The sequence below is a fragment of the Phodopus roborovskii genome, unplaced genomic scaffold (assembly GCF_943737965.1).
Source record: "Phodopus roborovskii unplaced genomic scaffold, PHOROB, whole genome shotgun sequence".
Taxonomy (NCBI): Eukaryota; Metazoa; Chordata; class Mammalia; order Rodentia; family Cricetidae; genus Phodopus; species Phodopus roborovskii.
The window spans coordinates 27,617,426-27,642,591 of NW_026125052.1; the positions used below are offsets into that span (position 1 = coordinate 27,617,426).

Sequence of the window (25,166 nt, forward strand, 5' to 3'; positions counted from 1 at the left end):
AGGAACAAAGTGGAGATGCAGGGGGAGAGTGGCTGCTCCTTGGTCATAGCAAGTGGTATGTGCCCTAGGGCCGGCGAAGCTGTAGTAGAAACGGCAGAGAGGAGAGGAGACAAACAGCTTGTGGACAGCATGACTTCATCTTCCCACCGAAACACTAAATGCACTTTGCGTCCTTGTCCATGCTCGGGGGCCTGGCCTCTGACAGCACGGACGAAGAGAGTATCCGGTGCATTATTTCCTTCCTTTGGTGTTCCTTTCTCTTGGACCCGGCCATAGGTGAGGCAAGCCAGACACTGTCCTCTGGGATCTGGGACTTGTCCAGCCTGTGTCTGTCCTCACTGAAACTGAGGAATTTTGTAGCTGGTGCCTGTGGCAGCTGCTCTTAGCCACCTGGGCTATTAACAAGGCAGCGTGAAACTAATAAACCTATAGGGGAGGTATGAGCCTTGGCGCTCCCTTTCTTCTCACTATAACAAGATGCCAGAGGCACTGTGGGAGAAAAGTTTTAGGAGAGGGTGTTCCAGTCTCTAAATCCAGTCTCATGAGGTAGATCAAGATGTTTGACCCTCAGCTAGAGAGGGTCTACATTATTCTTAAGCAATGAAGATGTTTCAAAGCTGATTTTCGGTCATCACATGCCTGCAGGATTGAGGGATGCAATAGTGGAGATGTAGCTCCATTGTTAGAGCCATTGCCTAGCAATGCCTACCAAGCATGTGTGAAACCCTGGGATCCATCTCCAGCACCACACGCCACCAAAAGTGATGACCCAAGCCTGTAATCCCAACACCCGGTAGGTGGAGGCAGGGGGACCAGAAGTTCAAGATCACTTTAACTACACAGCAAAATCAAGTCAGGCCAGGGATGCATGAAGTCCCAGAGGGGAAATTCAGTCACCATGAAAGAGAAACTCAGTAGGCACAAGAAGGGAAAAGGGCCCCTCACTGGTGTCTGAATGAAGTCTCTCCCCAGCCCACAGTCAAGACTTTTATTGTGACTATTGCCAACATAGAGATGACAATATTCCCTACTCTACAAAAATAATTCAAATAAAAATGTTAAAACAGCAGTGAGCCACACTTAGGGTCCAAGCATAAAAGGTTTTTTTTTTTTTTTTTTTTTTTTTTTTTTTTTTTAGTTTAGTCTTAACTCCTTCCCCAACTCCAAACCTGGAACTGCCTTCAAATCTCACAGATAAAATTAAGTTTGCTTACAACAATGATGACTTCAGGGGGATGTAGAGGAGTGTTGCACTTGGTCCCATGTATGCCAAAGGCTTGGCAGCACGGGGGAAGGCAGATGTGACCTCAGTGTCAGCACTCTAAGGGCTACTCATCGAAGTTCAGTTCTATCACCAACATCAGGACTCCAGATATGAGCTCCCGAACCTTCTGCGTCCCTGCTGCCCCCACTGGCAATTAGCTTGCAGATATTGACCTCTCAGACACCTGGACTGCCAGCAGCATTCCCAGATGTGCTTCCAGGATGAAATCAAAATAGCCTCCCCACCTTTCCACCTCATTCTTGAGCAACAAGGTGGGATCCAACTACTCTGCTAACTTCCAGCTAACCTGAAAAGTCCCGACTGGTACTGCAGTGGCAAAATATCCTTGGGCCATGTTATGGCTGTATGGAGAAGTGAATCCACACTGAGGAAACAGAACTGTGGAAAGGAAGAAACTGTAGGGTGTAGGGTCAAAAACACATTTTTTTAATGAGAAATTTTGAGCATCCTTGAGTGGCATAAAAGCCCTCAGGGCAGACGCTGTGAATGTAATAAAGAAAAGCTAACCAGGCAGGCAAGCTCCTGAGGAGAGAGGATGGAGATCAATTGTGGGGCTGGGCAAATGAATCCTGCAGGACAGAAGACCTGACATCCTCTGAAGAAACCAGGCTGGAAGTAAGGGGGAGACAAAGTCAGGAGGGTAAGAAGTGGTATCCCAGGGGCCTCAACTGGTGGCTTCTTATTGGAGGAAAATCCAAACATGGGCATGAGGTTAGGGTGGGAGAAGGAGTACACTGTTAGGGGTGGGGGAAGGGCCATCCTGGGAGACACAGGAGGGGGAGGGGCATACACCTGGTGCTCACCCCAGGTTTGAGACCTTTCACTCAGGGCTCAGCTGAGGATGAGGGCCATGAGCCCGATGTGGAGGCCACCCACTGCATTGCAGCTTTGTGTGCCATTTCTCCAGCAGGCAGGACACTTCCTTCATCAGAGGAATCAGGGGGACATGGTGGGGAAACCTAAGCCTGGTGCATATATCGACGCAATCTTATGATCCACACAACCTATTATCCGTTACATATCCGTCAAATGTCTCCAGCTCCCATTCACCAGGAAAGCTTTCAAATGTCAGAAAGCCTGCATACCAGCATTGGAAAGTTAAAGTATGAAGTTGCCAAAAAAAAGTGGGGACTGGGGAGGAATTTATACTCTCTCTAAAAGTGTGAACATGTGAGCCTTTTGTTTTGCAGAGGTTTTGCTTCTTTTGAAGGGGGAATGAATTTTCTTCACATCTGTGGATGTTTTGCTATGTGACTGAAAGCATCCAGGTTTTCTTTGTCGTAAGACCCTAAGAATGTGTTACCACCCCCCATCCTCAGCACTAATTACTGTTACTTTTATTCCCAGTCGTAGGCTGTTTTAACAACTGTGGGGTTTTATAGACTCAGGGGGTGCTATCCCTTGAATGGTGAGCTAGCTCCCACAGCTAGCAATGAGAAGAGAGACTCTCAAGGGAGTGTCTCTCATGCACACGCCAGCCACCTCCTCAGCGACCCAGGGCCAATCCCAGGCAACAGGGACAGAGCAGCAGCCCACAGAGACTAGAACCAGTCACACTGGCCTGGCCTGGCCTGGCCTGGACTCTTCTCCACCTGGGTATTATGCTTCTTCGTTTTTAATGTTTTTCTCTTTAATTGTGTGCACATATGTGTGGTGATATCTTTCTTGCATGAAGAAAGCCTGAGCATCAGAGAATGGAGCTTGCCACTAGCTAAACATAGAGGTCTGGAGGTCTGTACAGACAGACAGGAAGTGACGTAGCTGGGCAGAAACATGATATAAGCAGGGAGAAAGGAAATTGCCCTCTTCTCTGCGGAGGTAAGGCATGGCTGTGGCTCGCTCCTTCTCTCTGATCTCTCAGCGTTTCCCTCTATATCTGACTCCGGCTTTTTATTGTCTAGAGCACTTAAGAACTCCTTTTGCATAGGCGTGTGGATTGTGAACACGTGAGTGCAGGTGCCTGCAAAACCAGAAGAGGGAGCCACCTGATGTTGGTGCTCGGGAATTGAACTTGTGAACTTGATGGCTGAGCTATTTCTCCAGCCCTGCAGGACCTCCTTTGGAGAAGCCCATGCTCTGACCTCCACTTTCCCCTCAGTCTTGCCTTCTGCCTCCTGCTGGTTTCCTCCGACCCCACCTGGCACGTCCAATTCTCTTAGGACATCTAAGTCACACACTCTTCTTTCCAAGACACTGGCCTCTCCCTGGTCCCACTCCATCTTTCCTATGAGTTAAAAATCCTGTGGGCACCTGAGACCTTCCACCCTGATCCACTCCTACTGACCTCCCTCCATCCACCCCACCACCCTCCACGTGTGTTCCACTCACGTGCTGGCACCTTGTTAACCCTGGCAGTGGGCAGAGCTGAGCCAGGCTGACAGTAACCACCCGCCACGCCACACGGCCCAGATGGTCCCACCAGGCGTCAGTCTGGAGCAGCTCACACCCCACAGCTCCTGGATTCACACCTTTAACTGAAATGTCCCTGGATCCACAAAAATAAAAAGTCTGCTAAGTAGACATTTTTCAGAAACCCGTACTTTCTCTTTGTGTAAATAGGAACCAGCCACTCACACCCACACCACCATATGCCAGCGTCTAGTGCTGCCTAGTGCGACACACATCCGCACGGCTGCCCTTGTCTAGGAACACAGGCGTACACAAAGGAGGCTTTTGTTTCTCGCGTGGGGATCAAGTGGCAGCAGTTTGTCTGCAGAACAATGGGAGTTTTCGCTCAGTCAGTGAGCCTGTTCTGGAGTTTACTTCTCTGAGTGCCCCATTAATCTCTGAGACACAGCATCCTGTCAGCCACATTCACAGAGATGAAATGTGGATGCACGCAGATAAGTGTGCCCATTGTACATGCGTGCACACAAAAGCATACATGAGAGCACACACAGGCAAACAAAAACATCTCAAAACCTTATGACAGGAAGGAAAAATAGGCTTCATTCCATTGGTTCACCTTAGACATATACATGACCCTAGTCATTAACTCTTGTCTCACTGGCCTAGGCAGGTCTCTGTCCTCTTAAAAATTCTCTCCTGCAAGTGTTTCTGTGAGTCCTGCAGGCTGGTCCCAGCGTTCCACTGTATGAGACCCCTTCCACGCCTTTTCTGATCCTCTTTCCTGGACTTTCTAAGCAGCTGGACATGGCTGGCTCTACACCAGGACAGCACCATCCTAAGGCCACCTGGTCTACATCCCATTTGTCTCTTCCACGGGAAACCTTATTTCCCTTCCTGTCTACAATATCTAGGCAGGGATATATCAGTCAGACATGGGCCAAAGGTCAAGTTCAAAGGGTGAACCTGGCTTCAAAGGTATGACCTCTAGGGGGAGATACACCACTGCTTCCACACCTCCACTCATGGAGGCCATGGAAGTGATTTGTCAACATGCCCAGACAGAGGCAAATAACACACACACACACACACACACACACACACACACACACACACAGAGGCGATATTTCGTTAACATTGAGAGGGGACTGACCTATTTTTTTAGAACATCTGCAAATTAACCAGGGGCATGAGAAAGTTGAAGAGAGTAAAGGAAGTACTGTGTAACTGAGTCATTACTGTATTGTCAAGGGCTGCCTACTCTTCCCTCAGTGACCTGAGAGGACACTATGTACCTGCTTGGTGTTATATAGTAATTTCCTCTGAATTAAAACATTCCATCCTGGAGAGATTCTCCTTGGATTTTGGAAATGAATGACTCACAAGTCTCAGGAAGTCCCTAAAACTGACCAGATGCTCAAAGCCCCTCCCTCCCACAAGTCTCGGGAAGTCCCTAAAACTGACCAGATGCTCAAAGCCCCTCCTTCCCACAAGTCTCAGGATGTCCCTGACACTGACCAGATGCTCAAAGCCCCTCATCCTTAAAGTTATACAGACAGTAAGGACTGAGGAAGATGGCTACCAGCTGAGCCGCCTGGAGAAGTACAGACAAGCTGAGCTGCCTAGAGGAGACTCTGACCTGTTGAACTGCCTGAAATTTCTGCAGTAAGCACCACAGCTCCAGCTTGTAAGAACCATCACCCATGCTATGGGTGAGAGCTTCTGGGATGAAACTTTGAGTCATCCCTGGTCCTCTAATTAACCTCCCCATCATAACACTGAATGAAATTCCAGTATACTCACTGGTTCCTCAAACTTGACTTGGATAGTACCATTATTTTGATCCATCATTAGTTCCCTATCCATGGTGAATAGATATTTGTTTGTCTTCCCAGACACAATGCCAGACTATACTTGGTAAAAGGTACTCAAAAGAGAAATCAATACCTTATTCCCAGTGATGCCTCAGCCAGTGCACAGAAAACAGAGCAGCTTTGTGGGCAGGGGCTCCCCACAATCCAATATCCAAGGATGTGCAAGAAAGGCTTCCTACCCCACATCCTGCTAGAAGCCTTCAAATTGTTCTCTCTGCAGCAATGCTGGGCAGTGTTAGGAAATGTATTTGGTTCCAACTCCAGAGACCAGGAAAGCCAGGCTATATCTCACAGAGAAACGGCTCCCAACTAAAATGCCTCTAGAGGAGGCTGTGAATTGGAGAAGACAGATGGGAGTGAAAAGTGAAGCCAGGGAGCGCCATGGGAAAGTGAGGGAAGGAAAGCAACCCCACAGGTCTGTAGAGCACCCCACCACAGAGAGCCTTGCAGGGATAGAGCCTTGCTGGGATGGCAGTTTTCCAGAGAGGCAGACAGAGAAGGAAGACTTCAAACTAAAAATTCACTGGCCATATGACTTTGAAGGAACTCGTGGACTCGTGGACATCCATCATTTGTGGGATATCCATCACTCGTGGACATCCACCACTCGTGGACATCCATCATTTGTGGAATATCCATCACTCGTGGACATCCACCACTCGTGGACATCCATCATTTGTGGAATATCCATCACTCGTGGATATCCACCACTCGTGGACATCCATCATTTGTGGAATATCCACCACTCGTGGACATCCCCCTGCAGCTTTTCACAAGGCTGAGTTCACAAAGGCAGAAATGAGTGTGAACCACCATGATGTGAATATGTAATGTGCCCACAGTGCAAATGAGTCCTCCACAGGAGTGCCAGGTAATCATCTACAGTCCCTTCTCCAGTAGATATTTTTATATACACATTTAAAAGAGTGTGGGTGTGAGTATGTAAATGTGGTATAGGTACATATGGTGTATGTGGCCATGTATGTGTGTGGAGGTGAGGGGATATTGGGAGCTCTCCTCTATCCCACTCCACCTTAGTCCTTCCCCTTCAAGTCAATTACTGGGTCTCACATATCTGTTGGTATAGTTTTGATCTTAAATGTCCCCAACAAAGGCATGGCCCCCAGTCTAGAAAGTGTGTGGGGGGAGAGAGTGAGTAGATGACAGTAGAAGACAGTTGGGGAAGCAATGTCCCTCTCACAACCTCAACTAGGTTGTAGACCTAGTTGTACAGACAAACCTAAGGATGCACCAGCAGTCAGCCCACAGAATTGCCCAAACCCAAGAAGAGCAGGTCCCCTGCCTGGGCCTCCACAGTCCTCGAACCTCCACCTCCAAATGTGGCTCTCCATGGGATTCCAAGATTATCTGTGAACTTCTCAGTTTGCCACCATGAGCTCTTGATATGTCAGGGAAGGGAGAAGGGGCATGCTGAAAAAAAGGTCTCTGCTCAGTCTTGAAAACAAACACAGAGTGGGAAAGATCGCTCAGTGGTTAGAGCTCTTGCTTGGTCTTGCATAGGACCTCAGCTCCCACATCAGGCCTCTCACATCCACCTGTAACTCTAAGTCTAGGGGACCTAACATCCTCTACTGATCTCTGTGGGCACAGAGAGAGAGAGAGAGAGAGAGAGAGAGAGAGAGAGAGAGAGAGAGGAATAAACAAAGCTTTCTTAAAAAAAGGAAGTGGGGGGTAAGAGGAGAGAGAGGTGGAGAGGTGAGAAGGAAGAGTCAGGGAAAGGGGTGGGTTATCTAGGGGGGTTCTGGGGGGTTATCTGGGGTTCTGAGGGGTTATCTGGGGGGTTATCTGGAGGGGTTATCTGGAGGGGTTATCTGGAGGGGTTATCTGGAGGGGTTATCTGGAGGGGTCTGGAGGGGTCTGGAGGGGTTATCTGGAGGGGTTATCTGGAGGGGTCTGGGGGGGTTCTTGGAGGTTACCTGGGGGTTATCTGGGGGGTCTGGGGGTTATCTGGGGGGGGGGGTTCTGGGGGTTATCTGGAGGGGAGAGGTATCTGAGAACACTATTCTTCCAGTGATCATGAAGAGAGAAATAAAAGAGACAGATATAGATCACAGGAACAGAGCTGGAAAACTGGACACACTTCTGACAAAATACCCCAACTTCAGTGGTAGGGGGAATGGCTCCTCTTTCTAGAAGCAAAAAAAAAAAAAAAAAAAAAAAAGGTCAAAACCATCAACCCACACAGGGAGTCCCCCCGAGCCCTCCAACTGTGACCTGTGGAGGAGTCAGACATTCAGGTGACCTGGTGCCTATGACACCCCAGCTCACCCCCAGTGCCCTGCCAGGAATGCGTGGCGGGGCTATAACCGATTGTGGGAACATTGGGTTGGCAAGGCCAAGTCTGGCCGCCGGAAATCTCAAGGGACTCTTGCAAGACTTTAGCTGCTGTTGGATTTCCCTGCCCTGAGTGGTATTTCAGAGAGGTGGACTGCAGGCTGGAGGCTGGATTGTATTCTATTTTGGGAGTAAGAGCAGTTTCAGTAAAATTGGATGGTGTGGATATTTTCAAAGGGGCTTCTCATGCAGCATTTTACAAATGTGGACTTTCTCTGCTTGTCAAATATTTTCAGAACCAGAAAGATGGTTTAGATGCAAGAGAACATGCATGGTGGTGGGGGGGTGAGGGAGTCAGTGTTCTCCCTGCTCTTACCGATCTCTAATGCAGGATCCAGGGCTGCCCTTTCAAAATCTCAGTCAGGCCAGGTTCAGACCCTCTGGTGGCTTAATGGAACTCTCAGCACAAAATCCAAAGACTTGCTGTGACTTAAGAGGGCTGATAGGGATGTGCCTCTAATTGCCTCCCTCTCTCACCTCCTAGACCCAACACACTTCAAACACCATTAGTCTCTCCTGGTGTTCACTTGGTCCCAGATGACGACTAGGTGTGCAAGTGTTTAATTAAAATGACCATAAGGATAGAGCCAGAATTCAAGAAGAGCTCAAATCTCAGCCTCCATGAAGGCCTGTTCTTCAGCACAGCACCCTTCAACCAAGACTCAACTCCTGGGCTGCAGACTGAGTGGCCAAGTGCAAGACAAGAACCTCCAATGACTGGGATTTCTTACTAATACAGCTCAGTTGTTTAAGTTCCTTCCCTAACGTGCTCAACGCCTGGGGTTTGATCCCCAGCACTGCACAAAGCTACACATGGTGGTCCACGCTTCTAATCCCAGAACTCAAGAGGTGGAGGCAGGAGGATCAGGCTAGGATAAATGAGATACTTTCTCATGAGAAGGAGAAGAAGAAGGAGGAGGAGGAGGAGGAGAAAATACAGCAATTCTATCAACTAGCCATACTGGGGACAGACAAATCATTACAGCCAAGGATCAAACATCACAAAAGGACCCTGCAGTGATCCAAACATACTCCCAGAAGCCTCACGTTTTTCATTCTAGAGAGCATTGGTTTTTACAACAACCATAGAGCTAGCCTTCTCGTGCTGTAATGGACAGCTGCTTACGTGGACTTTGATGACCTGTGACAGACAGTGCTCTGCTGAAAGGGAGATGTAGGAACAGAGGTGTATGATTCCTTACTGGGCCTAAGGGAGAACTCCCGCCAAGGGAGAACCAAAGAAAGTTTGGCGGGTTAGTGTAGAGAGTCCCAGGTTAGGAGACAAGTGTGCACCATAGAGGGGAGAGGGCGGGTCTGGGGACAAACACACTCATTACAAGCTGGGGTGCTGTTCCCTGCTTCACGAGATTCTAAGAAAGTCGGGGAGTAGGAGGATGCTGACCAGAGAAAAGACAAGATCAAATTAATCTTGGTTTCCCACAAAACCACATTTCTGAGCCTATCTCCACTTTTCCCTTAGTAAGGTGATGCTTGCAAGACTTTATTGGGACCACAGGCATGGCTGTCTCTCCTCTCCCTTTTATCCGGTATTGAAAGAAGTCTTACAGTGAGTGACAGGTGGCTGTTCGTCATCCCTCAACCTTCCTCTTGGCTGTATCAAATGATCAAACGAGAGCAATCTAAAGCTCTTCAAAGGCTTCGTTTTCAATGCTAGAATCAGGCGATACCAGAACAGAAAACAAGTGTTCCTCTGGGCCAAGCAGAGGGGACGGTTTAATGCACTGGAAACAGTTGAGAACACGGAACAAAACAAAAAACCCCAACGCGTACTAGTTCTGTGCCGGCTAGTTTCTATGTCAACTCGACACAGCCTAGAGTCATTTGGGGATAAGGAACCTCAACTGAGAAAATGCCCCGCCAGACTGGCCTGTGGGGGGTTTCCTCGATAGAGGATTGATGTGGGAGGGCTCAGCCCACTGTGAGAGGTTCCATCCCTAGGCTGGAGGTCCTACGGATTGGAAGAAAGGAAGCTGACACAGGCATGAAGAGTGAGCTGGTAAGCAGCATCCTCCATGGCCTCTGCATCAGCTCCAGCCTTCCGTTCCTCCTCTGACTTTCCTGGGTGATGGACTAGCTACAGGATGAAATAAATACCCACCCCCTTCCTAAGCTGCAGTTTGGTCATGGTAGTTTATCCCAATAGAAGCCCTAAACAAGAGAGCGCTTTCCACATCAGTTTTCTTGACAGGAAAGTAGAAAAATAGAAAAATAATAACTGACTAATTATCAGGTTAGGTCTGCTGCAGTGTATAACATATGAGTTTGCTTTCTATTGCTGTAAAAAAACAAAACACTAAAAAACAAAGCAAAATAACACCTTGGGGAGGAAGGGGTTTATGTGTTTTACACATCCCAATCACAACCCATCTGAAGGGAAGTCGGGGCAGGAGCTGCAGCACAGACCATGGAAGGATGCTGGATGCTGCATACTGACTTACTCTCCGTGGCACCCCACACACAATGGGCTAGGCCCTCCAACATCAATCACTAACCAAAAAAAAAAAAAAAAAAAAAAAAAAAAAAAGCTCCACAGGCTGGTCTACAGGCCGGTCTGATGGAGGCATCTCCTCCATTGAGGTCCCCTCTTTCCGGAAGTCAGCAGTTTGCATCACGCTGACGCACGCTAAAGTAGCAGCATAGTGTGTGTAGTGTGCGTGTGAGGGCATGAGGAAAATGGGACTCTTCGGAAGCTTCAGCCATTTTCTCTCTAATCCTCAATCCGTGGGTGAACAGCTTGGTGAGGGGGGACACTGAATCATGAGTGACGCCGTTTTGATTTTTATTCTGGTGTGTTTGGGCACAGACAGTGGCCTCCTAAAACTTACAAGCACCCATGATTATCTGTGACAGAGAGGACAGGGGCAAACTGCTGAGTGTTTTCTTTTGCACAATGCCAGCATCTGCCATTCAGTCTGCTGTGCAATGGAAAGAGAGTAGATGTGAGCATGTCAAACTCAGCAGAATTTTAATAATAAAATAAATGGTAAGGGCTCACCATCTTAGGCGAGACTTGAGCTTGTTATGCAGCCGGTATGACCATGGACTTCTGATCCTCCTGCTTCCTCGGTGCTAAGATAACAGGCATGTGCTTCCAGGATAGGATTACCAAATGGGCTACAACCCTGGTCTTGCCCAGCAGAATTCTGAAAGGGAATCCTATCAGCTTTCATTCTGCCCCTCACCATGACACAGGGCATGCCTTCCCTAACAGCTGCTATGCCAGCCTGGGACCAAGGAGCAGAAAGTAAAGGAGAGTTGTAGACAGAGCCACCCTGTTGCTTGAACATTATTTGAAAGCAAATTATCCCGTCATGATGCAAACTACCGAGCTTTGCCTGTTGCATTCAAAGCTGACTCACATGCCCTGTTACAACAGACAAATGAAGTCAATGCTGGGACCCTTGGCATCACAGAACTTGATGAAAATAACAATCCCAGAGCCCCACATGAGCCCCTGGGCTTTTCAATCCTCCTCCTCCCTGGGAGAGCGCCTGTGAACACAATTTTCTCTATATAAACGCTCCTAGAAACTTTGGGTAAATTCCATCGTCTTTGTGAGTCATCTAACTGCGAAAGTTAATAACAATGGGGAAGAAATTGAAACTACAATTTTGTTTTGAGCCAACCATGCTTAGGGCAGCAGCTGTATCTGTAGCATGCCTGGTCTCTGTTCTTGGGGTACTCATAATGTAGCCTTGTAGCGTGCCTGGGAGATAGGAAGATATTTGAAAGAGACACTTGTGTCTCTCGATTTGAGTATTAGAGGATCTGAACAATGGACCCAAAGAGATGGAAATTTCAGACTAGGAGAAGGAAAGGGCACCAGCCAGCGTGGGAATGGGTCTTCCAGAAAGAGATTTCACACAGGTTAAGGACTTGCCAGATCACCTTACAGCATGAGATGGAAGCCCAGAAAATGATGGATCAGTTGTAGGCAGGACCACACCTTGGCCAGGATTACTTAGATGTGCATGTCCTTGGCCCTCTAAAGTTTACTCTCACTAGCCACAAATTCGCAGCCCAACAACAGTGAGCTATAAATTTCATAACAAACACTGGGACTTAAATCCAAACGAAGAATGCTTGGTTGCGCCATAGTGTTCATGCCATTATTGCACAGTGGACATGTCTTACCAGGACAGCCACTGTTGTAGCTCACAGAATTCACCTGTGGAAGACTGACAATTAACCTGAGGGTTTGCTGTCTCTCTTCCCTATGTAGCCTCATTGAATAAACGAGGCCTCTCTTTGCTTTCCACTATCAATTTTTTTTCTTTTATTGGCTTATTGACACGATGGGTGGCCAGACTTATCTTGGGGCACAGCCTGTGACCCTCCACATTGGGTCACAGCCTCATGCCTACCCTGGACATCTCCAAGAACCAGGAAAAAAAGTTATCAGCAGCCACTGAAGCCAGACACAGGTAAGAAAATCAATCATGGCCCCATGGACAGGGTTTGCCTGGAGGTGTTTCCCTCTCCTAGTGAGAACAGCAGAGTGAATGGTGGCCACCCTTGTCTAGTGAAGGTTTAAATGTTAAACAGAAGAAGGCTGTTTTAGGAATGTTGCTGGAGAACAGCCCCTCTCTCACAGGAACTCACTCACTCTGTGAGATCATTAATTAATTCCTCCCCATGGCGGCGCCCCCATGATCTAATTATCTTGAAGTAGGCCCCATCACTTATAAATTCCACCACCCCAATCCTGTCATCCTGTGGACCAAGATTCTGATAGATGAACTCTTACAGGGTCACACTTATATAGTACCCAAACCACAGCAGCCATCATCCCAGGTGGAGCACTACACCATCATCACAGATGGAGCACTTCATCATCGCAGATGGAGCATTTCCAGAGACCCCAGGATCTTTTGTTCAGGAGTGTTCTTTGATACATGTATTCACATATTAGTTGTTTCTTCACCCAGAATGGACCCTGGCAAGTCTTAGTGGCTCTTTTTGCTACTGATCCTAGTACTGATCACCTAAGAACTGGCCTTAGGTGAATGCCAGACTTTGTTAACCAGCTTAATGGCTACTGTTTGAGAGTGATCACAGCTCCCAACACAGAGCTGAGGATAAAAATACCCCATGCAGCTGCCAACACCTGAGTTCCCAGCCCTGGGTTTGAACCAGTGTTGCCTGAAATATCACCATGTCCATCATTGCCTTGCTTGCAAAATGCACAGTTTGAGGCACACCCTAACAAGGTCATCGCTGGTATTCAACAGAACAGAGGGCACGCTCATATCCTTGGGTGTTCGGTAGCATGGCAGGCAATCTCTGCATTTCACAGTGTTTAAAAACAAATCTTCAGGGACATTAAGCCTGTCCTGGAAGCAGCACATGTAGCTCCTGAATAGGTTCACAAGTATGAGGATCTGAGTTCGATCTCAGGACCCATGTAAAAAAGGCAGGCATGGTGGCACATGCTTACATTCTCCTTGCTGATGAGGTAGGAAGTAAAGACAGGAGGATCCTTCGAAGCTCGCTGGCCAGCTGGCCTAACATACCTGCTGAAGGCCCAAGCCAGTGAAAGACCCTGCCTCACAGAAAAGTGTGAAGTGCCTGAGGGGTGACAGTTGAGGTTGCTCTCTGATGTCCTCCTGTGCTTACACACACACACACACACACACACACACACACACACACACACACGATCTTAAAATCTGTTTGATCAGCTAGCATTTCCATTCAACTTGAACCTTCTCTATAATACTCTTCAACTTGAAACTTCTCAAATACTGAAATTTCACATGGTAAGCTGGAAGTGGCATTCCTCTATAGAGGGAGAGAAAGGAAGTGATCCTCTATAGAGGGAGAGAGAGGAAGGGAAGCGCTTGGTCGTTCATAGCAGAGACCGGGCCCTCCAATCTTCCCAGCGGTGCCCTGTGGTGGGAGTGCGGGGTGTCTTGGAGTCTTAACCACGGGTTTAATTTCTGTGGTAGACCCTGTAAGGAAACTATTTGTTAATTAGTTTAAAGGAAACACCGTGCCTAGAAAATAAAGCGCACACCTGTGTTTAATGCATGGCACTGAGGAGTCCCCGCAGGAGAAGGGGAGTCTCTTTCTGCCTCTGTGTACTGGTGAAATGAGACACAGATGTCTACACAACAATAAAAGAGGGGCATGAAGGGGACAGACACAGGGGGGTCAGTCCCACAGCCTTTCTAGAACTCTCCTAACCAGGCTTTCAGAATGCAGGGTTGCTTTTTAAAAAATGTCCTGTTGTACTGCTCAAGACGTACAATCCAAACTGGGTTTGTGTAGCCTTCTGCCTTCAGCATGCCAGACTGCCCATGGGACCTCCAGCAGCAGGCTAGACAGGAGTCCAGAGGGCAGCTTGTTAGTTCTCAGAGAGTCATTTCAATTACACTCTGTTGTCATGTTTCCTGTCCCCTAACTTCGCAAAGGCTTTCATCTACCAGCCAGGGCCTCCGGGCTGCTTAATCCAGTCACTAGCAAAGACCGGTTCTGACATCTTGGCTAGGTAACAAGACCCCTCAGATGCCAGCACAGCCCTTTTCCCTGGCCCTCCCCCTTCCCTGCTTCTTTCCAAGGTGACTGTGTTGGAATGGACACCATGTGAAGGTGACCAACATGGGAGAAATTGGAGCAGTTTGACACTTAAGTGGTTAAAGACTATTCCATTAGAGCTAACGGAGGGACAGATGGAATACTGTCACAAGGCACTGGGGAAGGTGGTTACAAAGCTTGGCCTCCTCTCTGTGACAAGTCTCCTGGCTATCCAGGCTCCTTGCTGATACCCAGTAAATGGCATGCCTGAGACACACTGGAGACTAATGGGCTTCTGCTGTAACGCCAGCCCAAAGCAAGGGCCTTGAGGGAACATTACCCAGATCGAATTTTCTAGAAAGAGGGAAAGAGACCCAGGGTGCATCTACCCCTGTAGATCTCTGTTTGGGTTGAGAAAAAAATGCCTCTGGAGGGCTTTTCCAATTAGCAGTGTCACCGAGTGCTGTGGCACTACTGGGGCAGAAAAATGTCCCCACTGCAGCCCCCAGAGCCCAAGATGATGCCCCAAGGAGCCACCAGTGCTCAGAAGTGAGGGAGAGGCTGGGAGACTAGGGAGAGGGGTAGATCACTGAGGCCAGGAGGGTGCAGCATGGAAAGAAGGGGTCAAAGACATGACCAAGGGAAGCCACGGAGGGTGGGGAGAAAAGAGGTAAGATGGGACAAAGCCAGAGAGAAGTGTGAAAAGAACAGGTTACAGTTACCATGGTAACGCCTGGCTGAAAGGCAAGGACCCCCGAGAAAGTAGCCGATGCCCCAAGTGGCTGCACCTGTCGCTGCATCTGTCTGCTCAGCTGGGAGACTGTGGAGTGAACCCTCCTGCCAATTTTCCACCCGCACACTCCAAGATCCAAACCAGAACCCACCTCTGTTCATCCGCAGCCCCAGACTGTAACGTCACATGAGCCCTCCTCCCGTGTGCTGGAAAGACGCAGGAGGAGTGTGGGCCACAGGCTCCTGGACACTGCCATTCCCACAGATGTCCTATTCCCCAACCCTTTCCAACTCGAATTCATATGTACAACATAGCAACTTTCAGAAATGAGCTCACATGCACCAAAAACCTACAGAGAACAGCATACTAATAACAACAGGGCAAGAATAGCTGCTTTTATCTCTACCGTCTAATAGCACAGCAGAAGCCTAAGTCATTGCAATAAGGCAAGAAAAGGCTTTAAACAACAGAAGAAATAAGTGAAATTACCCTTCACAGACATGACATAGAAAATCCCTGAAGATATAGCAATACATATCTTACAACTAACAAATAAGCACATGGTTTGAGTATACACAAGTCATTTAGGTTTCTACACAATAGCTATGAGCGACTGAAGTTTAAAACACATTACTATCTATTTGACAAAAGGGACAAATAGATAAAAACCTAACCAAATGTGTGGCCTGTAGATGCTAAAAAACACAAAGCACAAAAAGAACTCAGAGGAACTTGAATACATAGAGCAATGTTCAGGATTCATAAATGAAGAACTCGATATTCTAAATACTCTAATGAATTCAATGGAATCCCAACCAAAATATCATCAGGAATTTTGTGTAGATCTTGGCAAACTGATTCTAAATTTGTGTAATGAAAAAGGAAATGGTATAGCCAGAACACTCTTGAAAAAGAACAAAACAGGAAGACATAAAACACCTGACTTCAAAAAAGTATTATAAAGCTCCAATAACAGAGAGAACATGAATTAGACAGAAAATGTGAAAACACAAATGAATCATAATGAATAATCTGAAAACGAGCTACACAACATGGCCAATTGTATTTCACAAAAGCAAACACACACACACACACACACACACACCCTATTGGTGAAAGAAGAGTCTTTGACTCAATGGTGCTAGGGAAATTGAGTGTCTTTATGAAAAAAAATTCTACCTGACATCATTTTAAAATGCAACTGCATTGGGTGGAGAGACAATGACTCAGTGATAAAGAGTGTATCCTGCCTTTCTAGACGATCAAATTCAGTTCCCAGCGCCCATGTCAAGTCACCCATGTAGTTACACAACACCTGTAACTACAGATTCAGGGAACCTGATGCCCTCTTCTGGCCTCCATGCACACCTGCACTCAAGTGCCCATACCCACATATACAGATTCACACACATGACACATAATAATGAAAAATAACTCTTAAAAAATAATTTAAGATGGATCATAAACTGTATTGGCTTCTTTTCCGTTGCTGTTTTAGAATCCGTCCATAACAGCAACCTGAGGGAAAAGGGGGCATCATTTTACATCACCCTCACAAGCTACAGTCTATCGGGGTAGAGAAGGCAAGGCATGAAGCGTGTAAAACAGGTGGCCACATTGTGTGATTGGTCAGAGGACAGAGCAATGGATGCACACGTTCAATGCTCAGTTCAGTGTCTCTACCCACACAGTCCAGGATCCCCTGCCCAGGCACTAATGCCCACCCTGGGTGGCTGCTACTTCCTCAATTAATGTGATTAAGACAACCCCTTACAGACATGCCCACAGGCCAACCAAATCTAGTCAATCTCTCATTGAGACTCGTTCCAGGGAATTCCTAGCTGTGTAAAACAAACAAAAACATCACACAAACACCTAAATGTAAAGTGTAAAACTTCCAGCACTCAAGAGGCAGAGGCAGGCAGAGCTCTGTGAGTTCCAGGCCAGCCTGTTCTACAGAGCAAGTTCCAGTACAGGCTCCAAAGCTACACAGAGAAACCCTGTCTCAAAAAATAAATAAATAAATAAATAAATAAATAAATAAATAAATAAAAACACATAGGAAGAAATCTTTGTCTTTGTGACTATGAGTTAAACAAAGGATTCTTATACACAACACTAAACACATAATTTGGGGGAAGAAAAAAACTGGTAAGCTGGACTTATTTTTTTCCAAAAAGCTTGCTCCCCCCACCCCCAAGGCATCATTCAGAGAAAAAAAGGGTAAGCTAGAAACCGGGAGACAAATGAATGAAAACCAGGGTTTTTAACTGAAATGCAGATAACAAGCTCTGAGGATTCTGCAACAGGAACACAAACAAATATTTTTTTTCTTTTCTTTGTTTATAGGCACAGGATCTTGAGACCAAAGATAATATATAGATAGTAAAAGAGCTCTCAAAGAAATGCCAAACAACACAAGGTATTATATTAGGGAGGCACAAATTAAAATCACAAGAGACCACTAGGAGAACTAAGACCTAAAAAGCAAAATGAAGAGTTTCCATTGCCAAGGCTGGACAGGACTCACAGACAGTGGAAGACTGATGCTGATTATGAACTGGAAAACCACTTGGAAAGACAGTTTGGAGCGTTGCTGTAAAGTTCAGCATGCACACATCACATAATTCCTCGCTCTGCTCCAAAAAACAAAAGCTTCTGTCTACACAAAAAGCTGGGTGCAAATATTCATAGAGGTATCACTAAGTTACCAAAAGCTGGGAACCGAGTCAGATGGCTTTCCGATGCAGAATAGACAGACAGCCTGCAGTATCCACATAGTATGGAATATTATTAAGCCATAAAAAGAAGTGACTCTTACTACTTACGACATCATGAGGCATCCTCAGATACATGATGCCAAGTGAAGGCAGTCTGGCTCCAAGGGCAGTGTGATTCCACGGGGCCAAGGGTTAAATAAGTGGCTGGAGTTAAATGCATGTGTGACCAAAGGGAATTTGGGAGTGTATTGGAACTGTTTTCTACCCAATTGTGGAGTAGCTACAGCAGCCATGTCAAGCTGGGCATATCACTGACCCCATCACTAACCCCCTTTCCTCAAGGTGGGGCAGCACCCACCACATTGCAGATGCTAGCGCTATAGAGAACTTCACCTGAGTTCAAAACTCAGTTCTGCATCTCCCTCAGCCCCTTCCATCTCGACGGCTGGAAGCAGCATCAGTCAGTCCCCTTCCAATCTTGCACGATCACAAGAGGCTCTGGTCCTTATGGGGCAATATAGCAACAACAGGAGGAAAAGGAAAGACAAGAGTCAGAGCCAGGCGTGAACATGTAAAAAACAAAACCCTACCGATCCTACATACTCCAAGGCTCAGGATGCTGCTGATCTAGCTGCATGAGGCTTGTGTTTTTCCACACCTCCCCAGAACTGAAGGTAGGAAACAAAACCAGTCCTAAAACCTCAAAAGTGCGACCCCGAATTTTGAGTTTCAAGAGCTGAAAGAAAAAGCAAAGTAACATCTGAAAAAACGAAATAATCTAGGGAGCAACCAAGACAGCTGTTTCTGGGAGCAGCCCTCTAAATCTCTGAGTAACAAAAGCCCTACAGGAATATCCTGACCCGGCTGCCTGGGCTCTGGGCGCTTCTCGGTTGGTTCCAGAGCGAGCATTAAGAACACATTACCCTGTTTAATAGACTTATGAGCTGAGATGAATGTGTCAGGCTCTTATAAATATGATGGAGCCTGCTAACCAAGCAAATGTTACATTTGGCATAAGGAGACAGTATCCTAACTCCTCTAGAGCACTTAATGAATACCACAAGCAGAGCTTCAGGCAGCCAGCTCCAAGGCTCCAGATGAATTAAAAGGGGTTTCTTTCAATTACTGGCAGGATTAGCCTCCCCAGGCTGCCTCTCCTGCCCTCCCGCTCTCCTCCCCTCCCGCTCTCTCCCACTCCCTCCCTCCCCCTCACTTGCACCTGGCACACAAACTCTGCAGGAACTGAACTGTGGTCCTGAGCCCAGATCCGGGTGAACAGAGGATGGGGTGGTGTATGTGCCCTGTGGAATGGTTACCCTCCAAGATGCAGGTCTCCCTGGAACCTGGAAACGTGACTTCACCTGGAAACTAGGACTCTGTGTGTGGAGTTGGGTGAGCACTGGTCAAAGGGCAAAAGGATGCAGTCATGAGGAAACCAAAGTACAACTCTACAAACGTTCACTCTAGGGAACCGATGAGTTTATTGGGCTTATCTACAGAGTATGCATGGGTTCCGGGTTATGATGGGAGCATGGGCGACAGCAAACTAGTCCCACTGGCAAGTGTCCATCCACCATGCCAAGATGGCTTCCCCAGAGCTGCAGACTGAGCCCTCCCCTCTAGTTAACTTTCCCAAGCTATATAACCCAGTACCTCTCCAGACTTGAAGCCATACAACTGCGGTAGGATTCCATAGAAACAGCTGGGAGGGTGTATTGGTGGAGCTTAAAATTCAGATGAGGGGCCAGTCACCGTCCCTGCTCCCTCCTTGTCTGGGGGAGCATCAACAGTCCCAGGCCTGCTCCTGACAGCCTCCGTCTGGCAGGTGCAGCTGACCTGCTTCAGATGGCAGCTGCATGGTGATGACGCTGTCTGGGAGTAATTCTGCTCCTATAAACCGCAGGAAAACTCACTGGCTCACCAACTTGGTCTTTGGTGCTATCCGTACTTTGGTCTGCTGTCAGTATCCTGTCTGCAGTGAGTAGAGTAGACATTTGCCCATCTCCCCAGGAATAGTGTCACATGAGAGGCAGACATTCAGAGGAGAAGTCAGCCACTTGCAAGCCAAGAACAGGACTCTGAAGAAGCCACTCTGCACCTAGACACTTCCATCTGACTTCCTGCCCTCAGGGTTGGTGGGGGAGAGGATGCGGAGGGTATTTCCTGTTTCAGCATGCCAGAATCCTATTTCAGGGCATGGGTGTCAATAGAGTTGACAGGAATACCACATTGCCTTCTGGCCAGGCCACAAGAAAAGGTGGCTCCCAAACCACCGCCTGCCTCATGAAAAAAGGAAAGGAAAAGAAGGCAAGGAAGCAGGCCAAGGGCTATTTGGGTTCTAAGCTCATTTGGACCAAGTACATAACACTTTTCAGAAGATGAAAGAGCTCTGAAGGTGCATCATCCGACAACAGTCCCATAGGCAAAAACATGTGACTGCCCCACTTACCTATATAGAGCCCACTTCAAGAAAGTATATCTGGTCATGTATTTACTTTAACACCACAGCTTAGCTATCACCATCACCATCATCACTACCATCATCACCACCATTACCATCATCATCACAACCATCGTCATCACCACAACCATCATAAGCACTACTATCATCATCATCATCACCATCATCACCACCATCATCACCACCATCATCACCATCACCACCACCACCATCATCATGATCATCCTAGCCCTTTCTTTTTGTCTTCTGAAAAAACAAAATGTCCTATCATATTTCATTTTGTTTTTTCTTTCCTCATAGCACATTTTAATAACCACCATGCTTTGCTCCCACCCTCTCAGTGAAGAAGTCCAGATTACAGGCCTAGCCAGAAGGGATAGGGGGAAAAACATTTAACTTAACCTAAAGAGGATGATAATTCAAAATGGTTGATGGGAAGAACTGAGACACAAATGTCCAAGAACTTAGGATGCATTAGAGCCTCAGGGAATCTGAAGTGTGGTAAAAGTTACAGCTCTCTGCCTTCCAAAAACACACAGGTCAAGTCACACAACAAAACCAAAAATCATGAATCTGAAAAAGGGTCTGGCAGGGGAGGGGCTGATAGCAGTGGGAGGGACATAAATAAGGGGGGGGGGAAGGACCAGAACGTATCATCTACATGTATGAAACTGTCAAAGAACTTAATATAACTCAAGTACACAAAAGTTTTACATATTTTAAGAGGATAATTAACCCTTTGATGGTCATATACAGACCTTCATATATGTACATACATACCTACAACTATTCACTAATGTCAAAATGTTCTCTGTCAAATTCTTAGTAACAACAGAACACTAAAATTAATCTAAAGGACTATCAATCATGCAAGGTCACGAGCAGTAACAAAATGGCATGGATCCAAGAGTGCCCTTACAATAACGAAATTTGGTCAAGTTTAAAAAAGAAAAAAATCACAAGATACAGACCAATGGTCCTGTGTATGACTACCGCACAGGCACAGCAATCCTTAAAGAACGCACAGAATCCAGGAGTGGTGGCTGTGTCTGTAGCAGGGGGGGTTAAACTAAAAGCGATTTGAGATTGGGAGTAAAGCAGCTCCTTCTCTTTAATCCTAGCCTTTACATTTTGAATTGGAAGAAAGAAAGGATGGCTGGGTAGGTAGATGGGTAGGTGGCGGATGGAAAGAAAAATGGAAGGGAGGGATGGGGAGGGAGGGAGAGAGGAAGAGAAAGAAACAGAGATTGGCACAGTTTTAAAGGGACTTCTGGCCTCACCGCATCCCCAAATACCCCCAGCTTTGAGAATAACTGATATAATACATGTTAGGCACAGACAGCCATCAATAGTTAAGTGTCTAATAAATGATTTTCCCAGCCTGGCTGCTGCTACCACCCAGGGCAGCTGAACTTCCCTCCCAAGGCATGGTTTCTCTGGCTTTTCCCCCTGCTGAACCAATTACAGGACATGATAGCAGCGTCATGATTGTTTTTGAAAGGCTGATGTTTGTCACTAAATGCCCATTAAGCTGGCCTCCTTGCTCCAGTTACTGCAAGCTAAAGGACAATTCCAGATGGCACAAACAGTGCCCTTCAGGCTTGGTCTGCAGGAGGCCAGGCACCAAATAGGCACTATCAGTTTGAGAGTCTCCAGATGCCCGACACCCACAGGTGCATCCAGGTGAGATGAAATGACAGCAAGCAAACCGTCTTCAAGGGCTGCATCCGGGCCTGCATCAGAATGGTTAGCAACAGCTATAAGGATTGCTTGGCAACCTGGTAACAGGAGGTACCTCGTGTTCAGAGCCAGGTGAAAGGAAAGCCGCTCCCACCACACAGAAATCTCCCAAAGCTCCCCGGAAAAAGTCCACTGAGGGACTAGGGAAATAACTCAGTGTGTAAAGCGCTTGCCTTTCAAGCATGAGGTCCTGGGTTCAAGCCCCAGGCCCTACATAAAAAAGTTGGGCACAATGGTGTGTGCTTTCGGTTCCAATGTAGGACAACAGAGAGAGGATTGTGAGGCCAGCCTGGCTAGTCACCATGGAAAGTTCCAGATCAGTAAGACAACCACACTCTTGTCTCAAGCATGTTCATAGTACCTAAGGAATAATGGCAAAGGTTGCCCTCGGGTTTCCACAAGACATTTCCATATACATTGTTTGTTGACAGCCACCCTGAACCCCCAACTCCTTTGGTTTAAAAGACAAAAAAGTAAAGCCAGGCCAACTTTTCTACCCTACAGAAATGCTGAGTTAAGGCTACAACATCCTCACAAAGGCACACGGAAGCTGAGCAAAGAAAATTCGCATAGAGATATGAGTGCCTGTACGCTCAGGACTTGAGGCAGAAAAAAAAAAAAAAGAAAAAAGAAAAAAAGAAAAATGACATTTGGTGGAAGACAGCCCTTGACTACAATCCTGTGGGAGAGGATGGCAGCTAGGATTTAACCATTACAGGCTGAGTATGAATAAGATGTGTGATAGGGGACGAGAGGGCAGCTGTGGCTGACCCTCTACAGCCTGAGATCCTATTAGATGAATTTTATATTCCAGCTGGAAAGTGGCGGGAGGCAGACAGGGTCAGCCAGGGAGAAGGCATCCAAGGTTTTTTCCTGGATAATGCATTCAGGGCAGATTGTGAACGGAAACCATGGGGCTTGAGAGCTGTGCAGGGCAGGATCCAAGCTCAGGCTGGGCCCCTCTGAGATTTAGGAGGTGTCCGCTGGCTCCTGTGGAGAGACCCTTCCCTCTATGTCAGCAGAGATTACGCTGCTTTGCTGCTGTTGTGCCCTGGCTCCACACAGACTATGCAAGAGACGCACGCACTCTTTCCCATGATGAAGCACAAAGTCAGCATCACACAGATGGAGAAGGCGCTCGGGGTTCACAGGACATGAACGGGGAGACGGGGGGGGGGGGGGAAGGGACTAATCAGTGCTCACCCTTTCTAACTCAAATCAGCCCCATCCCATTCAGAGTGACCCCTGTCCACCCATCCAAGTTGGATACAGCAGCAAAGCTGTTAGGCTGCCTGTATAATGGGTGAGAATTTGCATGAACAAATGAGAGAAACAGGCATGGACAGAATGCCACTGTGAGCAGTGACATGAGCAGCCTGGAAAGGCAGAGTGCCTGGCATCCCCTCCTCTCCTAGCACCAGCCCCCGGTCTGGACCCTCCCTCCGCGCCAGCTCAGCATCTGCAGCAGAAGGCTTGCCTGAAAGAAGCCCAGCGCTACCTATCCGGATGGAGAGTTCCCTCTCGGGCAGGAGCAGTGTGGTGGGGCCCTCAGGATCAGACTTCTTCATCAGTACAGGGTCCAGGTTCAGGGCCAGGGCCGTCTGGGGGTCTTCCGCAGCACCCTGAAACAGGAAGCAGGATTGTCACTACAGCACTTCTGCGCCCTTGGGACTCCAGACCCTCAGGACCCACAGATGTCCTGCTAAGAGGGGCTGAGTACCTGATGAGACCCAGCTCTCACAGACGGGACTGTGTGGAAGGAGGATGACAAGCTTTGGGGACAGATGACTAACGCCTAAGGCGTTGACACCGATCCCTAAATGCCAGTCCCCAATACACACACACACACACACACACACACACACACACACTACTCACACACACACACACACACACAGAGAGAGAGAGAGAGAGAGAGAGAGAGAGAGAGAGAGAGAGAGAGAGGAGTGGAGAGTTCATCACTGCTGGATACAGGACGCAACAGACTTAGAACATGACCTATTAGAATAAGCCCCCAGGGCCACCCATCCATTCCACATGCAGCTGTCTTTGCTGATCACAGTGACAGAATGCCAGACAAACAACCTGAAGGATGAAAGGGTATTTTTTTAAAAACTGTAAACTTTACTTATTTTTTATTTTATGATTTAATTTTACATTCCAACCACAGTTCCCCCACCCACCCCTCCTCCCACCCCCTCACCTCCCCACTAGCCCACCCCCAGTCCCCTCCTCCTCAAGGGTAAGGGTTCCCAGGAGGAGTCACCACATTCTAGCACAATACGTTGTGGGAGGGCCCAGCCCCTTTCCCATGCATTAACACTGAGCATGGCATCCCATCATCGGAGTGGGCTCCGACCAGCTAGCTCATGTACCAGGATTTTATCGAGGTCCTACTGCCACTGAGCATGGCCTCTCACCCTAAGGAGTGGGCTCTAACAAGCTAGCTCATGTACTACGTTTGTATCGTGGTCCTACTGCCAGGGGCCCCTCTGATAGTCCAAGCTTCACAACTGTCTCCCACATACGGAGGGCCTAGCTCCATCCCCTGGGCTCTCCGGATTGTCCATCTAGAGTGCACAGTTTCCACAAGCTGCCCCTGTAGATTTCTCCATTATGATCTTGACCTCCATTGCTCGTATGTTCTCTCCTGCCTTGCAAGCACCCTTAAAGATACAGGTGTTGTGGGATATTCGTACACTGTGAAGATATACTGGTGTGACTGTCATAATAAGAAGCCGAACCGCCAGCAATGAGGCAGAGGAGATAGGCAGAACTTCCCGGGCAGAGACAGAATACCTGGGAAGAAGAAAGGGGAGGGGGTCACCAGACAGATGTTGAGGTAGCAGGATGAGCAGTACCAAGTAAAAGTAACCGAGCAATGCAAGGGAACATAGATTAAAAGATATGGGCTAATTTAAGTTATAACTGGTTAGGGCCAAGCCTAAGCTAAGGCTGAAGCTTTCATCATTAATAAGACTCTGTGTTGTTTTTTATGAGCTGGCGCCCCCCCCCAAAAAAAAAAAAACATCCATCTACATCTGGGTGGAAGCCTCTACAACACCACCCTTGCATTCAACATGCCTGCTAAACCAAACGCTATAGAGACAATCTC

General features: G+C 47.5%; 1 protein-coding gene across 6 annotated transcripts in view; it reads right to left on the bottom strand.

Moving 5' to 3' along the window:
* Slc39a11 (solute carrier family 39 member 11) overlaps positions 1–25,166 on the bottom strand; it is a 392,746-nt gene that overhangs the window by 189,284 nt on the left and 178,296 nt on the right. For all 6 annotated transcript variants that reach the window (XM_051179808.1, XM_051179791.1, XM_051179780.1 and 3 more), the window contains one exon: positions 23,550–23,673. In XM_051179808.1, the coding sequence (XP_051035765.1) occupies positions 23,550–23,673 (124 nt within the window). The remainder of the gene's footprint in view (positions 1–23,549; positions 23,674–25,166) is intronic.